Genomic DNA, 26,535 nt, shown 5'->3' with positions numbered 1-26,535 from the left:
CTCCACCGCCTCCCGAGTCCACCTGATCGCCACCGGAGGCTGGGAAAGGGAAGCCGCGCCCCGCGGCCGTCCGGGCGCCAGTTCCGCGCAGGCGCGCCTTCGGCCCTTCGCCCTCGGCGACTTTAAAACTCTATCGCCCTAGTCTCGCATCATCCTCAAAGTGAAACCCATGTCCTCGATTTTCACTTCTCCTTAACTTACATTAAGCTTTTCTTCAGATTTTGTGCAAGATTGTTTTGTTCTAGGCGTTGTGGATTCAGAGATCAGACAGTCCCCACTCCCAAGAAGCTCAGGGCCTGGTACGGGATGACGAACAGCTAAACACTAATAACAGTCCGTAACACTTATCTAGCATTTCCTTTGTGCAGGGCACTGTTCTGAATTCTTCACAGATATGCACTAATTTAAATCTTACCATAAACCTATAAGGTAGATACTATTAGCCCCATTTTATAAATGAGAAAGCTGAGACACAGAGAGATTAGGTAAAGTGAGCAAAGTCACAGAAGAAGTAAATGGCAGGTTTTTTATCCTGCCAGGCAAGGAGAAATTTTCTTCTACCCTCCTAGGTTCTCCTGGCTGCTCTAAGAATTAAAATGACATAAGACACATTAACGGAGAAAAATACACAAAAGTATCACTGTATCCTCACACCGTGGAAGGGACAAGAGAGCTCTCTGGAGACCCTTTTGCAAGGGCACTAATCCCATTCAAGAAGGCTCCACACTCAGGACCTAACAACCTCCCAAAGACCCCACCTCCAGGGACCATTGTTCTGGGGATTAGGATATCAACATATTAATTTTGGGGGGAAACAAACATTCAGATCATAGCAAGCAGTTTATAATAACTCCCACAGCCTCTCCTTAAAAACACTGCTATTAAAAACGTTAATTGTAAATCTTTGAAAGATACCAAGAATAAATGATAATATTATAATAATATTGATACCTGTGTACTCACCACCCAGTTTTATCAAATCTTAAACATTATGCTGTATTTTTTTAGAATGTTTTCAAGACAGTTTAAAAGGTATGTTGATACAATTGATGTTCCTTTTGTGCTTTTCCTGACCCATTTCCCTCACTCTTTCTCCAAAGATAACCCAGTAGTAATCACAGTGTTATTATTCTCATGCATGTTGTTATACGTGTTTCAAAATATTGATATAGCCATAAACATATGATACTCTTTAGCAGATTTTTAAACTTTAAATATATGGTATCATGATGTATATTCTGCCACTGGCTCTTTCTGTTCAATGCTAGCTACTCTAGTAGCAATTGTTCATCATTTATTTTAAGTGCTGTATAGTATTCCATTTTATGGCTATATCATGGTTTGTTCCTCATTCTCCTGATCATGGGTATTACATCGTTTCAATATTTTGCTACTTTGAATAATGCTGCAATGAACATTATTTTATACAGCTTCTTGTTCACAGGTGTGTGAATTGATGACATTACCATTTGAAAATAAAATAAGGATAGAAAGGGAGAAATTTTTGACTGTATGGCATAGGGAGTGATTGGTTACTAGGAGAAGATGTGAACAGGCATACAGATTAGTTTAGTTCAATGATTAGTTTTTTGTTTTTTAATTAATTTATTTATTTTTGGATCTGTTGGGTCTTCATTGCTGCACGGGCTTTCTCTAGTTGAGGCAAGTGGGAGCTACTCTTCCTTGCAGTGCGCGGGCTTCTCATAGGGGTGGCTTCTCTTTTGCCAAGCACGGGCTCTAGGAGCGTGGACTACAGTAGTTGCAGCATGCAGGCTCAGTAGTTGTGGCTCGTGGGCTCTAGAGCGCAGGCTCAGTAGTGTGGCGCATGGGCTTAGTTGCTCCACGGCATGTGGGATCTTCCTGGACCAGGGCTCGAACCCGTGTCTCCTGCACTGGCAGGCAGATTCTTAACCACTGCACCACCAGGGAAGCCCCAGTGATTAGTTTTTAATCAGGGCTGTATTGTGAAAACTCTTAAGAGGATGAACAAATGTATCAGTTAGCTGCTGCCACCATAATGCTATATAACAAACTACCCTCAAACACAGGGGCTTAAAACAAATCATTTATGTATTCTCTCAGCTCTGCAGGATGGCTGAGGTGTCTCTGCTTCACAGGTCCATTCTGGCTGAAGGGGCAACAGCTACTTGGAGGAAGTTCTTCTCCTGGTGACGTCAGAGTACAAGAGGGCGCACCCAACTATGCACGCATGTCTCAAGCCCTTGCTTGCGTCACTGCTGCTAACATCCTATTGGTCAAAGCAAGTAACACGACTGAGCCCAATGGCGAAGGAGGGGGAAGTATACTTTTCCCATTGGGGGTAGGGCAGTGAGGGGATAGTTCTGAACAGTAAGCTAACCCATCTTAGCAGCATACAGAGAGGCACTGGGGGGGAGTTGGGAGCTAGCGACATGGCCACGCTTTGTCAAATGGAACAAGGACGACTACATCCAATGTTCAGGTCTGGGGACAGGTAGAAATATTGAGAGTCTCTAGACCCCAGGAGAGTGTTAGGCATGGAAATCAGAGTTTCCTTGGGGAAAAAACTCAACCACTAAGCCAAATACTATTTTGGTGTTTGGGACTACAAAATAATCAACAATGTAGCTAACATTTTTTTTCAGTACCCATTACACTGTTCTAAATACTTTGCGCACATCATCTTATTTCGTTTTCACCCCAACCAGATGCGGTAGGTCCTATTCTGTACCATTTTTAAGAGCTGCGTAAACTGTACAGCCTGAATAAGACCTTGGCCCAAGGTTACATAGCCAGCAAATCATGTAGCTGAGATTCAAACCCAAGCACCTTGGCTCCAAAGCACTCAGCTACAGCGTACTGCTTATAAATCTAGATATAATGCCGAGAGGTTGACCCAAGGGCCCCTCAGGAATGAGGGGAGGAGAAAGGACCAGGCAGCAATCTAGGTGAAGCCATTCTTCTTTTACGTTCAAAAGCTCTATAGTTATGTACACATTCTCTGCCAACTGAAACTGGCATTACTCATGACCCCTGTCAGCTCAGCAGACAGAGAAGACATAGAGACTAAATGGGTGCATGCGCTGAGTGGGTCCCTTCCATTTCTGAAAGTAAATTTTTGAGCAAAAGAGACAATCTGCTGGTTTACAGCAGCAGCAGGAGGGGGCTAGTGGTTTGGGTGTTCTGGCTTCTGTGGTTCAAAACTCTGCCCCATATTATGATAGGCATATGTTGTAGGCAGAGTAATGGTCCCCAAAGATGTCCAACAACCCCTGGAATCTGTGAATATGTTACATTACACGGCAAGGGGGAATTGTGGTTGCAGATGGAATTAAGTTTGCTAATCAGCTGAACTTATTTGTTTCATATCCTTTTCCATATGGTTTATTAAAGGATATTGAATATAGTTCCCTGTGCTGTACAATAGGACCTTGTTGTTTATCCATTCTATATATAATAATTTGCATCTGCTAACCCCAAACTCCCAATCCATCCCTTCCCCAGTCCCCCTCCCCCTTGGCAACCACAAGTCTATTCTCTGTGTCGGTGAATCTGTTTCTGTTTCATAGATAAGTTCATTTGTGTCATATTTTAGATTCCACATGTAAGTCTAATCAGTTGACCTTAACGTAAAGAAATTATCCTGGATGATGTGGACCAAATGTAATCACAAGGGTCTTTGAGTGGGGAAGGGTCAAGCAGAATCTGAACTAGAGAGATGGTACAATGAGAAAGCTCAACTGGTCATTGCTGGCTTTGAAGATGGGAGCGGGTAATGATCTAAGGAACATAGGTGATCTCTAGAAACTGGAAAAGGGAAGGAAATGGTTTCTCCCCGGGAGCGTTGAGATGGAATGCAGCCTGTCAACACCTTGAATTTAGCCTAGTAGGACCCATTTTGAACTTCTGACCTGTAGAACTGTAAGCTAACATGTTCGTGTTGTTTTAAGCCACTGAATTTGTGGTAATCTGTTGCAGCAGCAACAGGAAATGAATAGGAACATCTCTGGGCATGACTTACACTGGGTGTTGTTTACTGCTGCCTTCCAAGCAGTGCAGTTAGATCATCCTATCAGAGCCAAATTTTAATTGAATAATTGAATGGTCTTATTTCAAGTCTACAGACCAGCTTAATTTAGGTGTGATTACCTCTATTTTGAAAATACAGAGAGAGGCTCAGAGAGATTCAGTAACTTCTACAAGTTCTGTCCCACACAACCAGGAAGTAATAAAGCTGGATTTATAGCCAGAAGGAAATGAGTAACAGGTGGTGTTTACGTGTAGGATTTATTTTAATTATTCCAGGTTCAGCGTTGAACTCTTTGGTTTCAGGATGGCAACTTTAAAATAAAAGGCACTGTGTTTTTTTGAGGTTTTCTAGTTGTAACAACTGCCCAGTTACCACCATTTAGACTAGAATCATGCCATAGTGTATTTATAAAATTAATACTTTTCCCTCAACAGATGAATTTTCTCAGAAGTAAATGTTAGGTGATAAAATGATAATAATGATAAATGCTAGGATCCCAGAAACCAGGTTTATAGTCATCCAGAAAAAAAAAAAAAACAGAAAAAATTGTTTGAGGAAACTTTCACCACTCTGAATACATTGAACCACTTGGTAGTTTTACAAGAAGCTAATTTTCCTATATTACCTTTTCTTTCTGCTAAAAAGAACAATTTGAGAGTCAAATATAAGATTTTAGAGCAAAGTTATTGAGGTATATTTTAAATGTATAGTAAAATGTGAGGGAAAAACTAACAAAAGCAGGTTAAATTGACCAAGCGGTTGTGGATATTACGTTTTCTCTCACAGTTGTGAGCTGAGCCGGCCCAGCATGAGAGAGCCGATTGTTAGTAAATTTTCAGGAGTTTTGCAAGTAAACAGAGCCATTATTAAAATTTATATCAAATAAACACAATTGAATACATTATGTTAAAAGCAAAGGTACTCAAACTTTCTAATTCCTTGACATTTTACTGTTATTGATGATCTCGAGGTTATTTATGTTTACTTTATCTGTGTGGTAGAAATGCTATATCAACTTGTGTTCTTGTGTATCTCTTCCCATCTCCATGTTCAGTGAAATTAGGTTAAATTCTGCCATGGTGAGGGCATATACAACACAAAAGCCAGCAAATGCTTCCAATCAGGCCTTCCCAGACACCAAAAGCTGGGTGTGAAATATTTATCAGCGTGCCACTGATTATAATAATGGGCAAATTTAAAATTAAGACAGGATTTGAGTTCAAGTGATTAATTATTTCTGATTTATATTAGAAAATTATAATCAAATGACACTGAATTTAAGGACTCTATTATAGTTCTGGCAGAAGAGAAATAGCAAACTAAAAGGGTTTGAATAAATAGTTTAAAAAAGGGACTCTATGGAAGCGTGGGCAGGGTTAAGTTAAAGGAATCCATAGGGGTGATGAAGCCAGAGGACTAGAGACAGGATGAAAGCATGGCTACCTCTAGGTCTGCATGGGCAAGTGAGGGACGGTGTTGTCAGAGCCTCAAGGACAGGGACAGTGGGAGGGGGCTGCCCAACAGGACCTGTGGCCCAGGAGGGATGCAGGCACAGCCAGAACCACAGCAAGGCAGTGGGGAGGGATAGACACCTTAACTTCTTTCCCATCAATGTCTCCATTTGGCCAATCTCAACCAAAAGCCAAGGGTGCAAGAAAGTCTCGGAGAAGCAATTTCGGGAAGTCTGTTTCCTGGAGCATAAACAGGGCAGAGAACTGGTGTGAAGGCAAACAGAATAAGCAGCGCAGGGACTTTTGTGTGTTACTAGTATAGACGATTGGTTCATTTTGGAAACGTTCCTTTAGTGAGAATGTTTAAGGGAGGCATCTTGAAACCTTTTTTTCTTTTCTTTTTTTTAACAATTTACAGAAACTCTCCCAGTCTGGGATTCTAATAAACTTTTATAATTTGCTGGTCTTGGAGCTTGGTAGCCTGAAACCAAAATGAGCATGGGGATAACCTTCTGCTAGTTTTTTTAGAGAGAGTTGCACCATGGGTCTATTTTGTTGTATCAATCAAGTGACTGAATTTTTCGGGACGAGCATTAAATTAGAGTTATAGGAGCTTTGACCATTTTCAAGCAACATCAGTTTGTGCAAAGACTTGAAATTCTGGGATTCATATGGAACTTTCAAAGAAAATTATCCAGGACAGTGACCTACAACTATTTCACCAGGACTGAATGAGGTAGAGAAGGTGAAGAAGTCATTGCTCTTGATTGGCAGATGTGCCCGAAACGTTATTGATATTGTTTCTAGGACTTTACCTGGGCCACTAGCTACTCAGTAAGCCATTGAAAGGGCTCCTGCTTAGAGCTATCTCAGGCTCATTTGGGGATAGAATCTTTATTACTCACTGTGGCATCTTAATATTAAGTTGAGCAGTGTAAACTACTGATACTGGACTATTTTTAACTTATAAAATTAGGAATTTCATGGGGTTGAATCTAGTAGGATATTCTCAATAGTCTCCCTCTCCTGTTCTTGTTATGTTTCTTCAAAACCCTAGTCTGTGAGATATTGCAAAATCTAAATGAGAACTCATTTTCTGCCGCTTACCCCCAAGTTTCCTACATTGTATGGCCATGAAATTTCAGGTCTCAGGAAGCATTTTCATAGCCAGTCCTAACAATTCATAGGTTGGCTCCTGACACAGCTTCTACATGGGAGAAATGCACCCCAGGGCTTAGAGCCTGCCGTTAGGCAAGGGACAATCATAGGAAATCGTGAGGAAGTAAAGTTTATACGAAGCCCACGACAGCATCTAAGGAAATCCCAGGTTTGGTTGTGGCATCTTTTCCCCAGATTTCATGAAAAAATGCTTTTTCGAGTCTTGCTGGGTTTGCAGATGTGCCATCAAAAGATGCCAGCAGAGCCCTGCTGGCCACTGTCACTGGTTTCCCAGAGGGGACAGAGGCACAGGCTTGCAGAATGCCTGGGCTAAGTTTCATTCCGACTCTGCCATTTTTCCCGCACGAGCCAATGAATTCTTATTTGGAGCTTTGGTCATCTCCAGGGTGAGTCACGGACACTTAACAAATCTTTGTGCCTGTACAGAAGGACATAGCCATTTTCACACTATATCAAGTGTCATGAGCAGGTTTGGTGATGATAAATATAGCGTAAATAATCATCTTATTGTATTGCACACGGAGATTTTAGTTATTCCTCTTTGTTCTGGGGTTTCAACAGATTGCAAAAGAAGAACTATGATAATATGGGGATAGGTAATTTATTCTTGATCTTAGCACAAGTAGCGAGTGTCTCGGATGCAACCCCTTCAAAGGGATTTTCTCCAAAAACCTTCGTCTCAAATTTTAGGATGATTTTGCCATCTCAATGGCATTGTCTTACATTAATGAGATGAAGAATCTAATGAGATGAACACAGCAAAAAAACCACAACCAGACTGTCGTTTATGAATACAAATTTATATAGTGGCATATGCTATTGGAGAAATCAAAAATTCATAACACACAAATTGGTATTGGAAATACAAAGATCATTTCAGAGTCAAGAAATCAGGTTGACAGCACCACGGATGTTTTACTCAAGTCTGAGCAGGTGTGTCGTATCCAGGAAGAATGAATACCTGTGGGACACCGAGACTGACTATTGTAAAACTGTGCAAAACACACCCCAACACTCTTTCTGCCTCTACCTGTAAGAATCTGTGTGAGTCCGCCAGGAGGCCTGGGGTACAATCTAAGGGCAAAGGTGCAGACTCTTCTATCTTTTAGCCTTCACAGCCAGCATGTGATAGCAAATAGCAACCCCTGAGGGTCTTTTGTTCCTTCTCACCTAAAGACGTGGTATAAAGGGTTAGTAAAACACACACAAGGCCTTAGTGAGCAAGTTAGAAAAACCGAAAGGAGAGCTTTGGCTGAAGTATAACTGCACATCAGTCACCAAGTTCTCTGCTTCCCAGTATGAAGTATAAAACATAAAAGAAATGAAAAATTCTGTATCAAAGAAGTACATCTCAGTTGTACATCTCGGAGCGATTTCTATTTCACAAGTGTGCGTCCACTAGGGAAGGATCAGCACTCAATAAAGTGTATGTGGTGGGGGATAGAAAGGAAGGGAGGCGGGGATACCCAAGGGCTTTCCTTTCACGCTGATAACTCACTATCTCACAGTCCTCAGCGGTGCTGCTCGTGTCATTGGAGAACTGTTCCACGGAGGCTGCTAGGAGCACTCTGAGATCAGTCTCCACTCCTTCCCGCACTGGCTCCGTTCTGCCATCTGTCTACATTCTGCCCACCCATGTGCCCTATTTAGCAGGAAGAGAAGAGCAGTGCAAGAAGACTATTCGAGCAAGTGGAAAGTTGCTGCTTCAACGTGCAAGCATTCAGGGACCGAGGAGCAGTGCTAAACAACAGGCCCAATCAAACGTTGCTCCATGAGCAACTGGCTTCCTGTCCTTGCAGAATTAGCATCAACTTTCTAGGTTGTTCCGGAGAGGATTCCACGCTCAGCTGATGGACTCTCCAGCCATGAGACACCAGTTTTGGGTGTTCGTGAGTCCAATACAGAAGTTCCAGCCGTAACACCCAAGCTGGCCTCGAGTAGCATCTGAGCAGTCAGGAGTATCAGGTTCTGGGCTCACTCACTCCAACTCATCTTCTCCTGCAAACTTTGTGCTCAGCTCGGAGTTGCTAAGTCAGACTTTCCTCTAAATGTCCTGCTCTGGAGAATGATTCACAGTCTCACCTCCTGCTAATACATTATTACAGCTTTTCTGTTCAGTCCTCCTCAAGCCCACTGCCAGATTCATGGCTATGTCAAGTGGTGCTTCTTTGCTCCAATGAGAAGATTATTTTATAATCCAAGTAGAAGAGAGAGTTTTTTTTCCCCTCTACTTACCCTTGTGATATTGCCACCATAGTCTCTCTCCTCCCCTCCCTAAATCGATTCCTCTATCATTCACCCATGACACCATTCATTTGTTTACTGAACAAATATTCCTGGAGCGCTTGTTGTGCACAAGGCACTGCTGGAGAACCCAAGGCATGGCTCACACCCGCCCTTCTCTCAAGGAGCTTGGATTCTGGCTGAGGTGCCTAAAACCTTTCATGGTTCATTCTTTCTAGCTTTTAGGACCAAAGTATTTCCAGTGTGGAATGTTCTCAAAGAGCTAGGGTCATCCTAATACAAATATTACACAATGTGAATGCTCTGTGATCTGCTCAGTGATTACAGCGTGCCGTGCATCAGGAAGGGGACGTGTCTCTTACTCCTGAACAATGGAATGGTGCCTGCAGTTCAAAATAACACGACATGCATGCTTATATTTTTGCCAATACAGCAGAAACAAAACTGAAACACAAAAGCAAGCGGTGCGCACACTACGTACATCATCAAGCTGCTATTTGAACACGAAATCACTTTAAAGCCATGTGTCCATGGCCTTGTCATGTGCGGATATAATAAAATAAGTGCCTGAGCTACCAAAAAAAGAACCCCCGAAAGAGAAATCCCTGAAACACTGTACCAGGAACGGTGCCTTTATCCGCTGTACTAGTACTTTATCTGCTGTACCAGTACTTTATCTGCTGGGAGTACTAGTACTTTTCTACTGTGAGTACTAGTACTTCTCTGCTATGACGACTAGTTGGCATCCATTAACTCTGATTTCGTTCTGGCCTGAGCTTTCTCCCAATTTGCTTTATTCAAATGAATCTCTGACTTTTCTGCAGCCCTAACAAAATAAAAACCCCACAGCTAGCAAAGCACACGGCTTGTCTGTTATTGGACTGGGAAAAGCCTGGGGTAGCAGGAACTGTGGTAGGTGTTTCAAGCATCCACAGCAATGCTGAATAAAAAGGCCACAGTGCGGCAATCTTGCCTGGTGGCATCCTTTGTCAGGGAGGATGTCTGGATGTGTCCTGGCTGCAGTGTGAACCAGCCGGGCACAAGGGCATCCCCCTGGGTCTAGGGTGCAGGGCATCACTGATGTTCTCTGAGGCGCCAGCCAGGTCCCTCCTTTCCCCAGGTTTCAGTCCCCCCCTCCATAAGGAGGGTTCCACTGTGCCTGATGCCTGACAGGCGAGGCTGAGGTTTCTCCCTTGAGTTGTGGAGAAATGCTCTGGTCCAGACCACTTTGAGCTCCCAGGTGAAAAGGGCTGGTGATGCAAGGTACGATCAGAAGCCACGGAGGGCAGGTTGTCAAGTGGACACATGAGCAGACACACAGGTGCTGATTAGCAGAATTCTGAGCAGAACCTGGGCGTCAGCAACGTGAACTCTGCCGTGCAGAGGCCAAGGAAAATCTCAAGCAGAAGGGAGCTGGAGTCGGGGGAGGAGACCAAAGGCCCTGCATCCCTGTCTCTCTCCCTCTGAGACCTGCCTGGTACACCTGCAGCCCTCTGAGCTCCACCAGCTGTGGAGCTCACTCCTGTCCTAACACCAGACACTGGCTTTCTAAGATCAGCCTTACAGAAGGAACAATTTGTCACTGCTGACATGGTTAATGGGATCCACGGAAAGAACTACTTCCATCCTCTGGGGTCTCAGTGGTTCTTTGTTTAATGAGGTAGCTCAGCTGTGAGCTGATGCATGTGATGTGTGCCTCCGCCACTCAAAGCTATAGTTTTCCCTTTTCAATCAGCGAGATTATAAAAATACCAGTATTTTCCCCCGTTTTATAAAAATGATTTTAGAAAAAAAATACTCATGGATCTCTTCCATTAAACTTCTGTTCCGTCTTGCAAATTGTTGTGAACTCTGACTTCCAGATTCAATTTTTTTACTTTAGCACCTTTGAACACATAAGCACCCTCGGTTTCACTGAGTACGTTGACGTTCCGCACAGTGCAGTACTGTCTGTCCACGTTCTTCTCCACCCTGTCCAGGCCCCTCTTGGGCACATCCACCTTGGTATTCAGAGGGTATTCCTCCAAAATGTCCCCCGTGGGCGGCTTCTTCCTCTGTTTCTGGCGTTTCCTGGTGATGAAACAAGCCACCAAAAACACCAGAAGTAGGAGCATGATGGCAGCAAGGGCGCTGCTGATAGACGCCCCGGTTTGGGATAGAGAAGCAGCTACAGCTGGCTCTTCCATCTCCAGATTCAGCGACTTCATATTGGTGCCATTCTTGACTTGGTTCCCTTCATTGTCATAGATGAGGGACTCGTCAAGGGTCAGCCAGCCACTGGGGTCCACCAGGTCCCTTCGGTTGCGCCTCAGAGGGGCCGTGAGAGAGCGCTGGACCCTGGGACCTGAGATGGTGTCAGGTCCAATGACGTAGATCACCTGGAGATACCACTGGTGTCCGGCTTCCACCTGCAGAAGGAGGAGATGGCGAGACAAAGCAAACATGTCATTGGCCCACAGGCCACCTCTGAGGAAAGGCAATGGAAAGACAGCTGCCCACCACAAGCCCCAACAGATAAACGGTTTCAAGAAAAGCATTAGCCACACCAGTGTTCAAAGCAGCATTACTTACACTAGCCAAGATATGGAAACAACCTAACTGTCCATCAGTAGATGAATGGAAAAAGATGTGGGGTGTGTGTGTGTATATAGATATACCATGCAGCCATAAAAAAGAATCTTGCCAGTTGTGACAACACGGATGGACCTAGAAAGCATTACGCTAAGTTAAACAAGTTAGACAGAGAAAGACTAATACCATATGATTTCACTTATTTGTGGAATCTGAAAAACAAAACAAACAAACAAAACAAAATGAAAACAGTCTCATAGATGCAGAGAACAAATGGGTAGTCATCATTGGGAGGAGGGTGTGGGGAGCACTGTAATATGTGAAGAGGCTTAAGAGGTACAAACCTCCAGTTATCAAATAAATAAGCCAGGAGATGTAATACACAGCATAAGGAACATGGCCAATGATACTGTAATAGCTTTGTATGGGGACAGATGGTTACTAGACTTATCACATTGATCATTTCATAACGTATGCAAATGTCAGATCACTGCAAGTAATTCTTGCCACTGGAGTCCACCTGAAAAGAACATAATATGGTATATCAAATGTGTTTCAATTAAAACAAAGAAAGGGGGCTTCCCTGGTGGCGCAGTGGTTGAGAGTCCGCCTGCCGATGCAGGGGACACGGGTTTGTGCCCCGGTCCGGGAGGATCCCACATGCCGCGGAGCGGCTGGGCCTGTGAGCCATGGCCGCTGAGCCTGCGAGTCCGGAGCCTGTGCTCCGCAATGGGAGAGGCCACAGAGGTGAGAGGCCCGCGTACCGCAAAAAAAAAAAAAAACAAAGAAAGGAAACTGATCCACTAAAGAACCTCTTGCTTTTAAAGTCATGGAATAAATCAGACCATAACTGGCACCCTTTAAGAGAAATGTTGAGGTAAGACTATGTATGGCGCATTTAAAGATTAGTAAATATGCCACTGTAACTGTAGCAGAAAGGTTTTGATGAAGTAAAAAAAAAAAAAAGAAAAAGAAAAAAAAAGAAAAGCATTAGCCATGGTTGGTGCCTGTGAATAGAGAACTGAACCGAATATTTTGGGGTCCTGTTTTATTTCCACATTCAGGTGATCTTGGGTCAGATATTCACATTTTTTTTCAGTTTCACTATCTGTGCATGAAATAGCCCTAAGAATTTACCTTTCAGGGTTTCTTTAGCTCAGTCATCACTTATGATGTGTTGGCCTTTATTGATAGCCGTGGAGTAATAGTATTAATAATCACATTTATTCCCAGTACCTTTTATTGTTTTCTACGCCAATTTACTATTTATTGATGAACTTTAGCTAAAATAGAGTCATTCAACAAATATTCACTAACCACCTACTCTGCATAATACACAGATACTTGACAAAAATCTGCTAAATCTTAACACTTCTTGGATCCTCCCCTGAGTTATGTCATCAAGTATTTTATTTCCCTCTCATCTGCCCCCATGGAAACCCTCCATGATTTTGAAATAACTTCTGAAGAGTGATAATAGTTCTGAAATCCAAGGTCATGGCTTACTATTGGGAGACAGAGAAGAGTGGAATTTGATCTTGGAAGTTTATTTTTATTACTGGGACTTAGAGTATTTTTGCTTATTGAATACTAGTAATTCTTGCCATTCTAAATTACTGAATTGTATTTATGAGTTTGTTAAATATTTCCACATGCCTGTGAAAATCAGCTGGTGCAGCAAAGAGCCATGATGAGTGAGTACATGCAAATTAAAGAATTTTATTGGTCTATTGGATAGACGGTAAAGTTTTGGCTGAATGATGAGCTTAACAACAATAAAAAAAGACCTGCCAGGAAGAATGCTATAAAAAGAAACTGACGTCAAAGAGATGATGTCATCCACCTTTTTGTAACCTTTAAAGTGACCTTGATCCTGTGCTTCTATTCTTCTCACCACACTCACCTTATAGAGTGCGTCCACCTTCAGAGTAAATCCATCCACGCCTGGCATGCTACTGACCACGTGGAAATCAGGCAACTCAGAAGCAAAGTGGGCTTCAAAGGGCACGTCGTGGAAGTACTTGTCCGTTACCTCTGGCTGACTGCGGTCCTAGGATTTCAGAAAAAAGAAACGCAAGATTTAGAAAGACGGAACCACTGAGCTGGCAGGTGGCAGTCACTGGGAGGAGAAAGGTACTCTCCACTCCTCCTTTGGGTCGGGTCAGGAGGGCACATGCTGCAGGAGCCCTCTCCTTAAGTTGACCGCTGCCTCTGGGCACCAACTGCCCTCTTCAGGGGAGGACACTTGGTGGCCTCTGTGATCTCAAAACCCAATGGGTGAGAGAGCCTAGACCAACAATTCTCAAGCTATTTGGTCTCAGAACATAAAAATTAAGGACCACCTCCCCCCAAAGTTTCATTTTATGTGACTGATATCTATCAATATTTACTGTATTAAAATTAACACTGTAATTATGTTACAATTAACAATTTTAAAAAATGCATTTACTAATTCATTTTAAAATAGAAATGAGAAACTCACTACATGTTAACATAAGTAACATATTTTTTAGTGAAAATGTCTGTATTCACACCCACCTCCCAAAAAGAGAGCTGGCATTGTTTTACATTTTTGCAAATCTCTGTTAAAGAACCAGATTCTCACAATTGCTTCTGTATTCAATCTGTTGTGACATGTTGTTTTGGCTGAAGTATATGAAGAATCTGGCCTCACATAAGCTATGTAGTTGGAAGACAGAGAAATGTTTGAATAACTTTTTCAGATAATTATGGATATTCTTTTTGGATACTAAATCAAAGCTCAGTAAGTGGTATTTTTTTCTAAAGATTAGTCACAATGTCGAATCTGAATCCCTATCAATGAAACCTTCGTACTCTTGGCACTCATGAGGGACTGAGTATGAAAAAGGCAAGCATCATCATATCATTATGAAAGTAGTTCTGACCTTGTGGACGCCCTGAAAGAATATTGGGGATGTTCAGGGGTTTCTGGGACACACTTCGAGAAACACTGGCTTAGACTTTCCTCTTCCTAGAACATCAGTAACAGCTTGTCTTGTTACCCACCAAACCTTCACAGTTGGTAATATGTATCGAGTTAGCCAAAAGTTCGTTCGGGCTTTTTCATAAGATCGAACGAACTTTTTGGCCAACCCAATACTAACATTAAGCTGATAGAAGTAACAACAACAATATCTGTAGAAAACCATCAAGAGTGGGGTTCTATCTGCTTCAGGCAAAAACCATAGCTGAGGAAAGCTACTCGTGTGTCAGCCCTTTAACCCTAACAGTTAGCATACCAGCAGCAGGAATCTGTGTTTTAGGTGTTTGTTCGGCTGAATGCATCCATACTGTGGCCCTTCATTGTAGATTGTCCCCGTGGGATCAAAGAAAGGCACGTAGCCATCCTTGCCGGTACAAAGATAGACCTTCTCCAGCTGGAGTTTGTAAGCAGAATTAAGGTTTTGTTCTGGATTCCAAAGTACTCGGCCATAAAGGATTTGACCTGAAAAGATTGCAAGGCATTAATTAGGTCAGACTTTAAGATTAAAGAGAAAAAAAGTGTCAAAGATAGGAAGGATTTAACATGCTCCTATAGAGTCAAAAGTACCTTTCTATGAAGAGCTGTGGGGTCCATGTGCCCCTAAAATACACATTCATTCATGTATAGCTTCTTTTAATCAGTAAATGTTACTTAAGTATTTAGGGTGGGGCAAGCACTCTGTTATGTGCAGGGGATACGAAGGTGAGTGAGACACAGATGAGAGGGCAGAAATAAAAGCAAAGCAATTGCTAATAATAGCTGACATTTATCGAACTCATACCATTTGCTAGGTACTGTACTAACTCCTTCCCATGGAAGAACTCATGTAGTGCTCACGATTTTTTACAGATGAGGAAATTGAGTGGTTAAGTGACTTGTTCAAGGTCACAAAGTTAGTAAGTGGGGAGGGTGAGATTCAAAGTCAAAGTGCTTTGTCTCGAGAAACCCACACTATTAACTTCCATGCGATACTGCTGCGTACAACAGAGGAAGGTACGTAACATCAAGTGAGCATATAGCTGAGCACAAAAATCTTCCTGAGGAAAGGTATGGAAGGATTTAAAGAAGAGATGACATTGGGCAGTATCCTGAACGATGAGTAGGCATTTGTCAGATAGAGCATTTGAGGCGGGTGGGAGAGCAATCTAGGCAAAAGCAAGTCCATGTACAACATACGGAATGCTGGAAAGGTATCAGCCCCGGTGTAGGTACTTTTCCTTAGTTCCTGCTAGGGCATCAAGTTCTTTACCTACAGTATCTTATTTAATCCTCCCAAGGGCCTAAGAGATAGGTTCAATTATTATCCCTGTTTTAAATAACTTGTCCAGCATTTCGTATCTGGGACCCGTGGTGGGGAGGATTTGAGCACAAATTCGTCTGACTTCAGATGTTCATCCCAAGCGTCTGCTATGGCACTGGGTAGGCCAGTGATTGGGGTGGAGGGCGTTGGGAGGGCTCTGGCAGGAGAGACTCCCGGGAAGGTTGATTAATGGTGTGAGGATTCTGGACTTGAGTATAGGAGTAACAGGGAACGCCGGAAGGTTTTAAACGGGGGCTTAATGTCAACGTACCTGGGCTTTAGAAACATGGAGACTGAAGACAAAGAGACCAGAATCACAGGTAGGGAGTTATTTTAATGCTCTAGCAAGAAATAGGTATCCAAAATATAGCAGTGAGGCAAGGGGATGCATTCAAGAAATGTCTAGGAGTTGGAACCATTCATCTTATGATAGATGGGATACAGGAGGCAACCAGAAGCAGAGCACAGCCCTGAGGTCTTTGGCTGGGCCACCTGGAGTATGGTGATGCAGTCAGTGGGGCAGTGGATGTGAGAGGAACACATCTGGGGGGAGGTAAGTCCAGTTCTAGACGTCTCTAGGTGTCTGAATGACACCCGCTTGGAGAGGTTTGGCAGTTTGGGTCCGCATGTGGAAGTGTGGAAATGAAGCTCAGGAGGGACCAGGGACAAGGTCAATTTTTGTGGAATGGCTGTGGGGTAGCAGGAGGTTAGGAAGAGTTCAGGGTAAAGGGATGAGCCAAGCCAGGGTAACGACTGGAGTAGCACTGAAGTGAGAACAGGAGTCAAGCATGGAACATGGACACAGCAACACGGATGGGGCAGAGGACGGAGACCCAAGGCCGGAGAGTGAGAAGTGGCCAGAGAGGTAAGATGGTGTCAGGTGAGGCTGGTGCAAAGGAAACCAAACAGGAAAAAAGTGTCCAAATCCATAGGTTTGGTGTCATGGACGGGAGAGGATTCTGAGCCGTGGCAGGACAAACCCAGCCTGCAGCAGACGGATGGAGGAGTGACTGGGAAGAACGGCCATGAGGACAGCGTGTGCTCACCACTCCCTCAGGAAGCTTCTCAGAGAAAAGCAAAGGAGAACATGGGCTGAAGTTTGAGGGACAGGTAGGGATGAGAGATTTTCTTTTTCTGTTACGGGATGTGTTTTTAGTATGAGGGAAAAAAACACAGATGTGAGCAGAAGATTAAAAGTAAGAGAAAGGCAGAAGAGATAACTGAGAGAAAAGGCAGATGATTGATTCATTTATTATTAATTCATTCAACAAATATTTATTGAGCACCTTGGCAGTGGTGGTATGGTGTGCAAATTTGGTATTTGATCACCATCTCTGTTCTAATGGAATTTACAGTCTAGTGGTAGAGATAGGCAATAAATAAGTAAAGAAATATATATATTATAATGTTAAAAATTGTGATAAGTACTATAAAAAATGAACATTCTGTGAACGTGACAACTATGAAGGCTTATATTAGATTGGCTGGTGAAATCAAGGCAAGTGTCTATTGGGAGATTAACGTTTAGATAGAGACCCGAAGGAGAAGAAAGTCAAGGGAACCCTATTCGGGACAGGGAGGGGACAGAGGAGCCATTTCAAGTAGAGAAAGCCTGCTGGAGAGGACACGTATGTTTGGCATAGCTTTGAGGCTGGCAGGCAGTAGGGTCATATTGCAATCTCTCTGAGGAACTGAGAGGTGAAGCAGTTTACCCAAAGTCAGACAGTGGGTTAGAATCTGGTTGGAAACCCCAGTGTTCTTACTACTCAGGCCAGTGCTCTTCCACAGTATCGCACTGCTGATCATTATCGCACCAAGAATGTGATCTTATTTTGAAATAGCTTGAAGGAAGAATATGGGTCTGTTCCTGGACTAAACCTTGGCTGCCCTGGAACCCACGCTGGGGGAATCTTCCCTGGAGAGCTGACTGAAAGCCAATGAGCAGAGATGCTAGTCCAAGGACCTATCCGAAAGCTTCTCAAGTCCAGCGGAGTCTCTGTCTGCAGGTGAAGGGAATGACTTACCTTTGGAGAAGGCCCCTTTGTAATCCATTTCCGCCAGTGACATATCAGATGTGTTGGGGTCCATCAGGAACACCTTCTCATTGTTGCAGAGCTGAAATTCAGTATTGAGCGAGTATACAACAGGGACAGGGCGGTTGGTCTGCTGGAATGCAATGGGTATCAGGAATCTAAATGTGGGAAAAACAAGAGTTTCTTGAGAGCAGGGTCGACTTTGCATTTGCCCTTTGAGCTGCCCTCCCTTTCCCACCCTTCTCAGGATTGTGAACAGTACTTTGTTGTCGGTGCTACATATTTACTGAATAAAGAGATGTCTGCAGGCAAGAGTCTTTATTTAGTTCAGGTCCTTATGAGGTTCATCTGCTCTTTGGAGCAGGAATAATCTAACTGGTCTTTAGACTCTACAACGCTCTTTGCTTTTCCTGGCCCTCTCATTCTGGAAAGCCCTGAGGGCTGATTTGAGATTAGCGGTAATGAATTTAAACTTTCCTGACTTTGGCCTTGCTGAACCTTCTGCTGGAACACTCCTTCTTCCTCTGCCACCGTCCTTTGCCTAGTGAACTCTTATTCTTCAGATCTCAACTCAAGCACCACTTTCTCTAGGAAGCTTACCCTCTTTTTCTTCCCTCCCAGGCTGGGTCAGATCCCTTATCATTTGTTCTCATCACACTGTGCACTTTTCTTTCATAGTACTTACTGTGGTTTGCTATTCTATTTAAATGTGTGATCAAAGTCTGCTTCACCCACTGTGGGTTCCACAGAGTCATAATCCATGCCTATCTGCTCGCCATTGTACCTGCCATGCTGGCCAAGCTCCTAACACATATGTTTGTTAAACAATAATGCACAAGTGACAATTTGAATGCTTTACTCTTCCAATCAAGTCCATCTGATCATTCCCTACTTTTAACTGAAGCTGCTCCAGGGGGTGGATTTGAGAGGGCTGAGGTGTAGGAGGAACTTGGGGTGTAGGAGAAACCCACACAAACCAAGGCTGACCATGCTTCAAAGGCTTTGATATAACCATTAATTGTACCAAGAGTTCATTTATCTGACTCAGGGAAATAGGTTTTTCTTGTTGATGTTGGTATTTATTACCAGAATCCACACAGTGCCAGGAAATAAGACACTTGATAAATACTTATTGATTAAAGAGAATGAAGAAAGGACTTGAGATGATGATAATGATGACTTACAAGGTTATACGTATGACAGACTCACAAAAATAGGCATAATAGGAGACACAATTCTTTTGAATTAAGTCTGAATTTCCAGTCAGGCTTGATTATTTGTTGTGTTGTAGTTCTACTGCATCCATATGGCGCCATATTGAAAGATACGGAGATGATCAAAAGCAAAATTAGGCCCAAGGGGGAAAGTCACCCTGGGAATAACAGGGAACCCACAGGTAAGGATGCCCCTGATGTAAGGGAAGAATATCAACCCTGAGGCCTCAGTACACTCCAACAGTACTCTTCACCCTGCAGACTTCCACACCCACACAGCACTGGGACTGGAGAAGGGGTTAATGCCTTTTTGGCTCCTTTTTGCCATTTCAAATCTTTGTTCCTCTCTCCTCTTAAAAAAAAAAAAAAAATCCAGCACCTACCCTGGAGAAACTCTTCTCACACATGTAACTAAGAGACACATAGAGTATTGTTTGTAATAGAGAGGATCTGGGATTATAAGCCAAATAGAGTGGTCAAATAAATTGTGGACTCTTCCTATGAAGACTACCTTAATGCAGTGAAAAACAAACTGCAGCTACATGGATCAACATAAATGATGATTTCACTTATGAATCAACAAGTGATTCACTGAGGGAAAAAAAAGCTGCAGAGGGCTTCCCTGGTGGCGCAGTGGTTGAGAGTCCGCCTGCCGATGCAGGGGACACGGGTTTGTGCCCCGGTCCGGGAAGATCCCACATGCCGCGGAGCGGCTGGGCCCGTGAGCCATGGCCGCTGAGCCTGCGCGTCGCTCTGCAACGGGAGAAGCCACAACAGTGACAGGCCCGTGTTCCGCAAAAAAAAAAAAGCTGCAGAGAGAATTCACGCAGTATGAAATTTTTATATAAAGTTCAAAAACATGCAAAACCATGTAGAAGTAAATATGAGGTGAACCATAAACCAAAACAAGGAATGATAAGTACAAATATCAGGCTAGTGGTTACCTTAGTGGAGAGTTGGGGAGAGTACAGCTGAAAGGGGCACTGAGGGTGTTTAAATGGTAGCGGAAATGTTCTATTTCTTTTTTTTTCTTTGACTCCCAGTTTCATTAGTTATAAAATGGAGATAACAGTACCCATTTGTGGGGGATCATTGTAATGCAGATTGAACGTTAAGAGCTTAGTACAGAGTAAGTACATGGTCTGCACTCCATACATGGTCACTAACAGCAGTGGTAGTTATTATATTCTCTTATCATCAGTATCATAGCCCAAGGGATACCCAATTCATTGCAGCTAGGTAATGTTCTTGAGGTTTTATATATCCACGATATATGGTCTTCTGGGTATCTAAAATATTTCATAATTTTAAAAATGTATTACATGAATAAAAATTCCCCAGCAATTCTCTTCAGACGATTTGCCCTCTATTCTTCCTTTCTGCAACCAACCGCCATTTTCCTGGTCACCATCCTTCCCACACTTGGCTGACTACGGGCTCTCCAGCATTGCTCCTGCTCTCAGTCTCCGTGATTTCAACATCTGCATGGATGAACCTTCTATTCCCCTAGCCTCTCAGTTCCTTGATGTCCTCACTTCCAAACAGTGAGTTCTCCTCCCCACTGCAGCCACCTACCCTCCACCATCACACTAGGCACCTCCTCCAAAAAAACTCATTTTCAAACACTTCCCTCTCTAACTACCACCTCCTATCTTCCCAGCTCACCTCTTCTTTTAATCTCACTCATTAACTCTCCAGCCACACCAGACCCTCAGTGACCATGTTTACCAGGATGCAGAGGACCTGGAACACTAACATACTCATGGTGGGAATGTACACACACAGTTACACATTTATAAACACTGGGAAATGGTGCAACACTTTTCTAAGAAGTTAAACATACATCTGCCATGGGATCCAGCCACTCCATTCCTAGGTATTTACACAAGAAAACAGAAACCATGTGTCCATATAAAGGCTTGTCTATGTATGTTCATAGCAGCTTTATTTATGATAGCCCAAACTGGAAACAACCCAAATGTCCATCAACTGACCGATTTGATAAACAAATTTAGTGTGTCCATACCATGGAACACAACTCGGCAATAACAGGAACAAACTACTGATATGCACAACAGTATGAATGAGTCAAAATAATCGTGTTGAACAAAAGCAGTTAGAGAAAAAGAATGCTGTGTGATTACACGTATATATATAAATGTATATAAATTAGCCGAAAATGCAAAGTAATCTGTAGTGACACGAAGATCAGCGGACACCTGGGGAGGAAGGGTGGCCTGGGGTGAGATGGGAGGGAGGGAGGGATAACAAAGGGCCATGAGGAAACCTTTGAAGGAAACAGATATATTCCCTACCTTAATTGTGGTGATGTTTCACGAGTGTACACGTATGTCAAGATTGATCAAATTGTATATACTTTAAATGTGTGCTATTCATCTTACATCAGTAATATTAAAAACAGTTCAATGGGGCCCTCAGCACTGCCGATCTGCTGCCAGCTATAACTCTACCGTGCTTACGTTCCCACTTTCTGAGACGACTCTGTTTTACTTCCTCCTCTCTTCTCAAACCTCATTGTTGCTCACTTCTAGCTAATGCCTGGCTTCTCATTTCATGGAGAAAACAGACTCAGTCAGATGTCTCCCCTGTCATCCTTCCCCTCCCAGTCTGCTAATTCTCCCTTCACTTGTATCCATAGACTGTGCTTGCCTTCCTCTTCCAGTGGATGAGCTCTCTGTGCTTCTGGCTAAGGCCGGCCCTTCCCCTCATGTCCCAGGTCTATCCCCTGCCCTACTCAAGGACTCGGCTCTGCAGATTTTCCCTCCTCCCCCTGCACTGTCACATTTCCCCTAACAGACCAATAGGGTTATTCCCACCAGCATACAAACATCCTGAAATATTTTGCACCCTAAAACACAAACAAATTAAACCTCCTTTTAACCTTCATCTGTTTCCCGCTAATGCCTCTCTATCTGACATCCGTTTTAACAAAATTCCCTAAGCATTGTTGTTCCCTCTTGTCTCCACATTCTTGCCTCCCTCTCTTGAACCCACTCCAGTCAGGCTTCATCGCCCTCAGTCCACTGAACCTGCCCTTTGTCAAGATCATCAACCACTTCCCCATTGCCAAATCCAATGGCCACCTCTCAGACTGTTCATTTGAAAGTCGCATTCCAAATTATCTTCTCTTAATGATAATGTCAGATTCTGTCTTCAGTGTCTTTGCTCTGAAATGTTTTCTATTCACTTTGTTCAGCTCCTAGAAAGGTGGCACTAGACTATACGCTGCCTGAGAGCAAAGGTGACTTTTAATCCTCTCCTCTAGTCTCCATGCCGAGGCCAGAGCCAAGTGCACGATAAGAGCTGAATAAATACCGGCTGAATGAGTGAACATTGGCACAACACGGACAGTCTCAGGTCACAGGTGGGGATGGGCTGATGGACAGTTGATTCTTGTTATCCGCAGCAGTTACATTCTATAACGTTGCAATGAACACTGAATGAGTGAAGAGTGAACCATTTGCTCCTGAGGGAAATACAGGGTCAAGTTCCTGCAGCCTCTGGTCACAACATTTTCAACCAGTGATCAATACCTAACCCTGTTTTATGCATGTTTCTGTTTAAAGACACCTTATTTGATAGACACTGTTGATTCATTCACATAGAACTCATGGCAACAGCACTGAAATTCATGCTTGAATGAAGCTTATCTAGCAATCCATCAAGCTCATCACCACCTTCTTGTACTTAGGAAACTAGACAGCACTTCGGCACTATGCTGGGGAGCTATTTTAAACAGCAAAACCACCAACACAAAGCACAAAAATTCGAGAAACATGGCACTAAACAGACCGTAAAAAGAACACTAGTTCCTGTCTTAATGGACTTGAGGATATGGGGAGGGGGAAGGGCAAGCTGTGACAAAGCGAGAGAGTGGCATGGACATATATACACTACCAAACATAAGGTAGATAGCTAGTGGGAAGCAGCCGCATAGCACAGGGAGATCAGCTCGGTGCTTTGTGACCGCCTAGAGGGGTGGGATAGGGAGGGTGGGAGGGAGGGAGACACAAGAGGGTAGAGATATGGGAACATATGTATATATATAACTGATTCACTTTGTTATAAAGCAGAAACTAACACACCATTGTAAACCAATTATACTCCAATAAAGATGTAAAAAAAAAAAAACACTTGTTTACAGTATGAGAAGGCAGAGGGTTGTCTTACTCTGCATGTCAAGGAATGATGGGAACGGCACCACGAAAACTGGTTTTGAGGTTAAATACAAATAAATGTTAGCGAGTAGGTAAGTTCGCAATAGTGAGGCTCAACTGTCTTTCCCTACCTTTCTGGGGCGTGTGCAGTGCAGGCCAAAGGCTTTTCTCCTGGGTCCGCCCAAGGCTGAGTGGGCTGCACAGTGCAAGGGATCAGGTAGATGGTGTACTCCCCGGAGTAGTCCTTCCTGGAAACATGCAGGCAGACTGTGGTTAGAGGGACCAATTTATAGATTATTTACTTACCCAGAAACACACTTCATTAAATGGTTTTCGGATGATATTTGTGTTCAGCATCCGACCAAGAACTTTAAGAGTCTGCAAACACAAGTTTCAGGAATTCATCACTGATTGTTTTAACCTTTAGAGTACTATCCAGAGGTGTTAAATAGAGCTCCTTTTTCACTTAGTCCAGTCCTTTTCATGAGAAATGCTGAGAAAGGCACACTGTTGATAAAAATCTAAAAGGCTCCGGTGAAGGCAAAACAGAATTAGATTTCCTTTAGATTCCCATGAAACTTACTTGACAATTTCTGTTCAGTGTCTCTTGTTGACTGACACCCTGTTACACATTCTCCACTACAAAAGCTTTTATTTATTAAGATGTGACCGTGCGGGCTGCTGCTGCTCTGATTGAATAGGTGGCAAAGGCCTCAGGGTTAAAGGACCCCACTCCAGAGAACGCCCCACCCCCATTCATTAGCATTCAGTTTCAAGGCTTCTCTCCCAAACTCTACGGCTTCATCCCTTTATAAACGAAGTTGAAGAACAAAATCACTCCTCATCGGAGATGACTTGCTGGGTATTTCCACGTTTATGGTGGGGTACGGGACTCTGTAGGTCATGAACCTGAAAGCGTGGAGCCTTTGTAGCCTCACCTACTTCACTTCCCACACCTGTCATCGGTAGCAGCCCAGCCCTGGCAGTTTGCCTGGAAGGCAGCCAGGCAGCCAGAAGCTTCAGGAAGATTCTTCAAGGGCCCTGGGAGGCTGCCATCCATTGAATGAGGTGCTCAGGGCCGTGAATCCTAATTCTAACTATTGTGACCGTGAACAGTTCTCGTATCCTCTGTGTTCATCCTTTGACCATTTCTTTTACATTATTTGTATCTGTTTATTAGTAAAGTGATAGCAAAGATTTGGTAAACATAAATAAACAAGGAAATAAAATCTTTAGGACACAGCCTGTGTTCAGTTTAGTGGGATGGCACAGGCTGGAAACGGGAAGATAGTCTAACCCTACTCTTGCTTTGCCTCTGCCACGGTTGTATGATTTTAGCCAAACCTGGCGAACTTTCAGGGCTTAGTTTCTAAGCCCCTTCATGCCCCCAAAGCTTGTGTCTGTATGTCTGCAGTTTTCTCACACGATCCTTATCTTTCTCCAAAGCTTGGACCAGCAGGAAATGAGATCTTGTATACTATCTTTTTTTTTTTTTTTTTGCGGTACGTGGGCCTCTCACTGTTGTGGCCTCTCCCGCTGTGGAGCACAGGCTCCGGACGCGCAGGCTCAGCGACCATGGCTCACGGGCCCAGCCGCTCCGTGGCATGTGGGATCCTCCTGGACCGGGGCACGAACCCGTGTCCCCTGCATCGGCAGGCGGACTCTCAACCACTGCGCCACCAGGGAAGCCCAGATCTTGTATGCTATCTTTGAATTACACAAAAATTGACCTGTATAACGTGAATACTAACTCTTAATTAATAGAAATAGTTAATTAGGCAGAAGTGTCCATGCCTGACCCTTGCTTTCCAAAAGTCAGGCCAGATCCTGTTGCTCCTCCCCTCAAACCCTGCAGCGGCTCCTGTTGCACTAGAGTGAAAGACAAAGTCCGCACACTGGCCTAGAAAGTTCCACGGTGGCCCGACACCCAGCTCCTTCCTGCCTATTACCCTCCTCCTCATTCACTCCGCTCCAGCCACACCAGACACCCCAGGAAATTCGCCAGGAACCCCTTCCCCGGTACTCTGCATAGTTAACTCTAGCACCACCTTCAAGTCTTTGCTTGAATGTTCCTTCTAAACGAGGCCTACTGTGAACATCCTAACCAACATTACAATGTCCCTCCACTCCTGATTCCCCTTACCCTGCTCGCGACCTTTTATTTTTCCATAGCACTCATCACCTTCTAACACGTGATACTATACTCATTCATCATGTCCACTGCTGCGTGCAAAGATCTTTATTTGGTCCACTGATGTATTCCAAGTGCCCAGAACCTTCCCTGACACATAGTAAAAGCTCAGTAAATATTTGTTGAACACATGAATGCAGGACAAATGGTATGGTCTCCCCAGGCTGCAGTCCTATGTTTTCCCATCCCTAAATATGAGTTAGGTCGACTTCCTGACTATCCCTGCAAATATGCCAAACACAGTCCTGGATGCAGGGTTTTAATCCTGTAGTTCTTCTCCCCTCCTTTCTGAAAACTAGACATTTCCCACCAGTTGCCCCGCCTCCCCCAGAAGCCTTGGACAGCTCTCCAGCCCGTGCTGGGCCTGAGCTCCCCTCGCCGAGCAGCTGTGGTCAGGGCTCTGCACGGCTCACAGCGCACACAGCACAGAACACTTGGTGTTGTCTGTCACTTTGCCGTTTATCTGTGGATTTTACCTCCTTAGCTCAACGTTAGCTACTAAAGGATGTTTATTCAGGACGGACCATGTGCTAAAACCTGCAGTTCTGGGGCTTCTAGATCAAGCAGGCATGCCTTTTACCCTTGGGAAGCTCACAATCTAGTGGAAATGGGACTCCACTTAGAGCATTATAAATATATTGAGCTGTGTTACAGTAAAAGCTGGAACAATGTGTGAACAAGGAGTAGGGGCTTCTAGCACTGTATGGGAAGTCAGGGAAGGTGTCACGAGGGTTCAGCATTTTAGTTGGAGCTCAGAGGACTTTGAGATTTGCCAGAGGAAAAGAGCAGGAAGGACAGGAGAATTGCAAAGGTACAGAGGTATGGATGAGCTGGTGGAGTCAGGGGCTGGGGCGATGTTTCATTTGGTTAGAAGGCTGGGTTTGAGGTGAGGCTAGAGGGGAGGATATGTGTCTTGCTCAAAGAGCTGGACTGCATTTGGTAAGTGGTGGGGAGTCAGCAGAGGATTTCAAGAGGACCATTTCTCTGCCTATAAATTGGGACAAGTACCTGCACAATCTCATGAGGTTCTAGGAAACACAGCCCTTAATGATTATTTTATTATATATTGATTTCAAAGGAATCAGTATACACAAAAAATACTTGACATAAGACCAAACATTTGTAACTAAAAAAATCTTTTTGAAAATGATTCTTCAGACA

The 26,535-nt window shown here is 43.7% G+C and overlaps 1 protein-coding gene across 7 annotated transcripts in view; it reads right to left on the bottom strand.

Moving 5' to 3' along the window:
- Positions 1 to 7,418: 7,418 nt before the first annotated feature.
- Positions 7,419 to 26,535, bottom strand: part of FRAS1 (Fraser extracellular matrix complex subunit 1) — a 451,240-nt gene continuing 432,123 nt past the window's right edge. For all 7 annotated transcript variants that reach the window (XM_027087689.1, XM_027087692.1, XM_027087691.1 and 4 more), the window contains 5 exons: positions 23,315 to 23,431; positions 17,783 to 17,949; positions 14,715 to 14,920; positions 13,358 to 13,504; positions 7,419 to 11,291 (listed from right to left, as the gene is read on the bottom strand). In XM_027087689.1, the coding sequence (XP_026943490.1) occupies positions 10,698 to 11,291; positions 13,358 to 13,504; positions 14,715 to 14,920; positions 17,783 to 17,949; positions 23,315 to 23,431 (1,231 nt within the window). In that variant the 3' untranslated portion in view covers positions 7,419 to 10,697. The remainder of the gene's footprint in view (positions 11,292 to 13,357; positions 13,505 to 14,714; positions 14,921 to 17,782; positions 17,950 to 23,314; positions 23,432 to 26,535) is intronic.

Source organism: Aethalodelphis obliquidens, unplaced genomic scaffold, assembly GCF_003676395.1.
Source record: "Aethalodelphis obliquidens isolate GAN/ISIS:26980383/991018 unplaced genomic scaffold, ASM367639v1 scaffold59, whole genome shotgun sequence".
Taxonomy (NCBI): domain Eukaryota; kingdom Metazoa; phylum Chordata; class Mammalia; order Artiodactyla; family Delphinidae; genus Aethalodelphis; species Aethalodelphis obliquidens.
The sequence above is the reverse complement of the archived record's forward strand: the minus strand, read 5'-3'. Positions and strand labels throughout refer to the sequence as shown.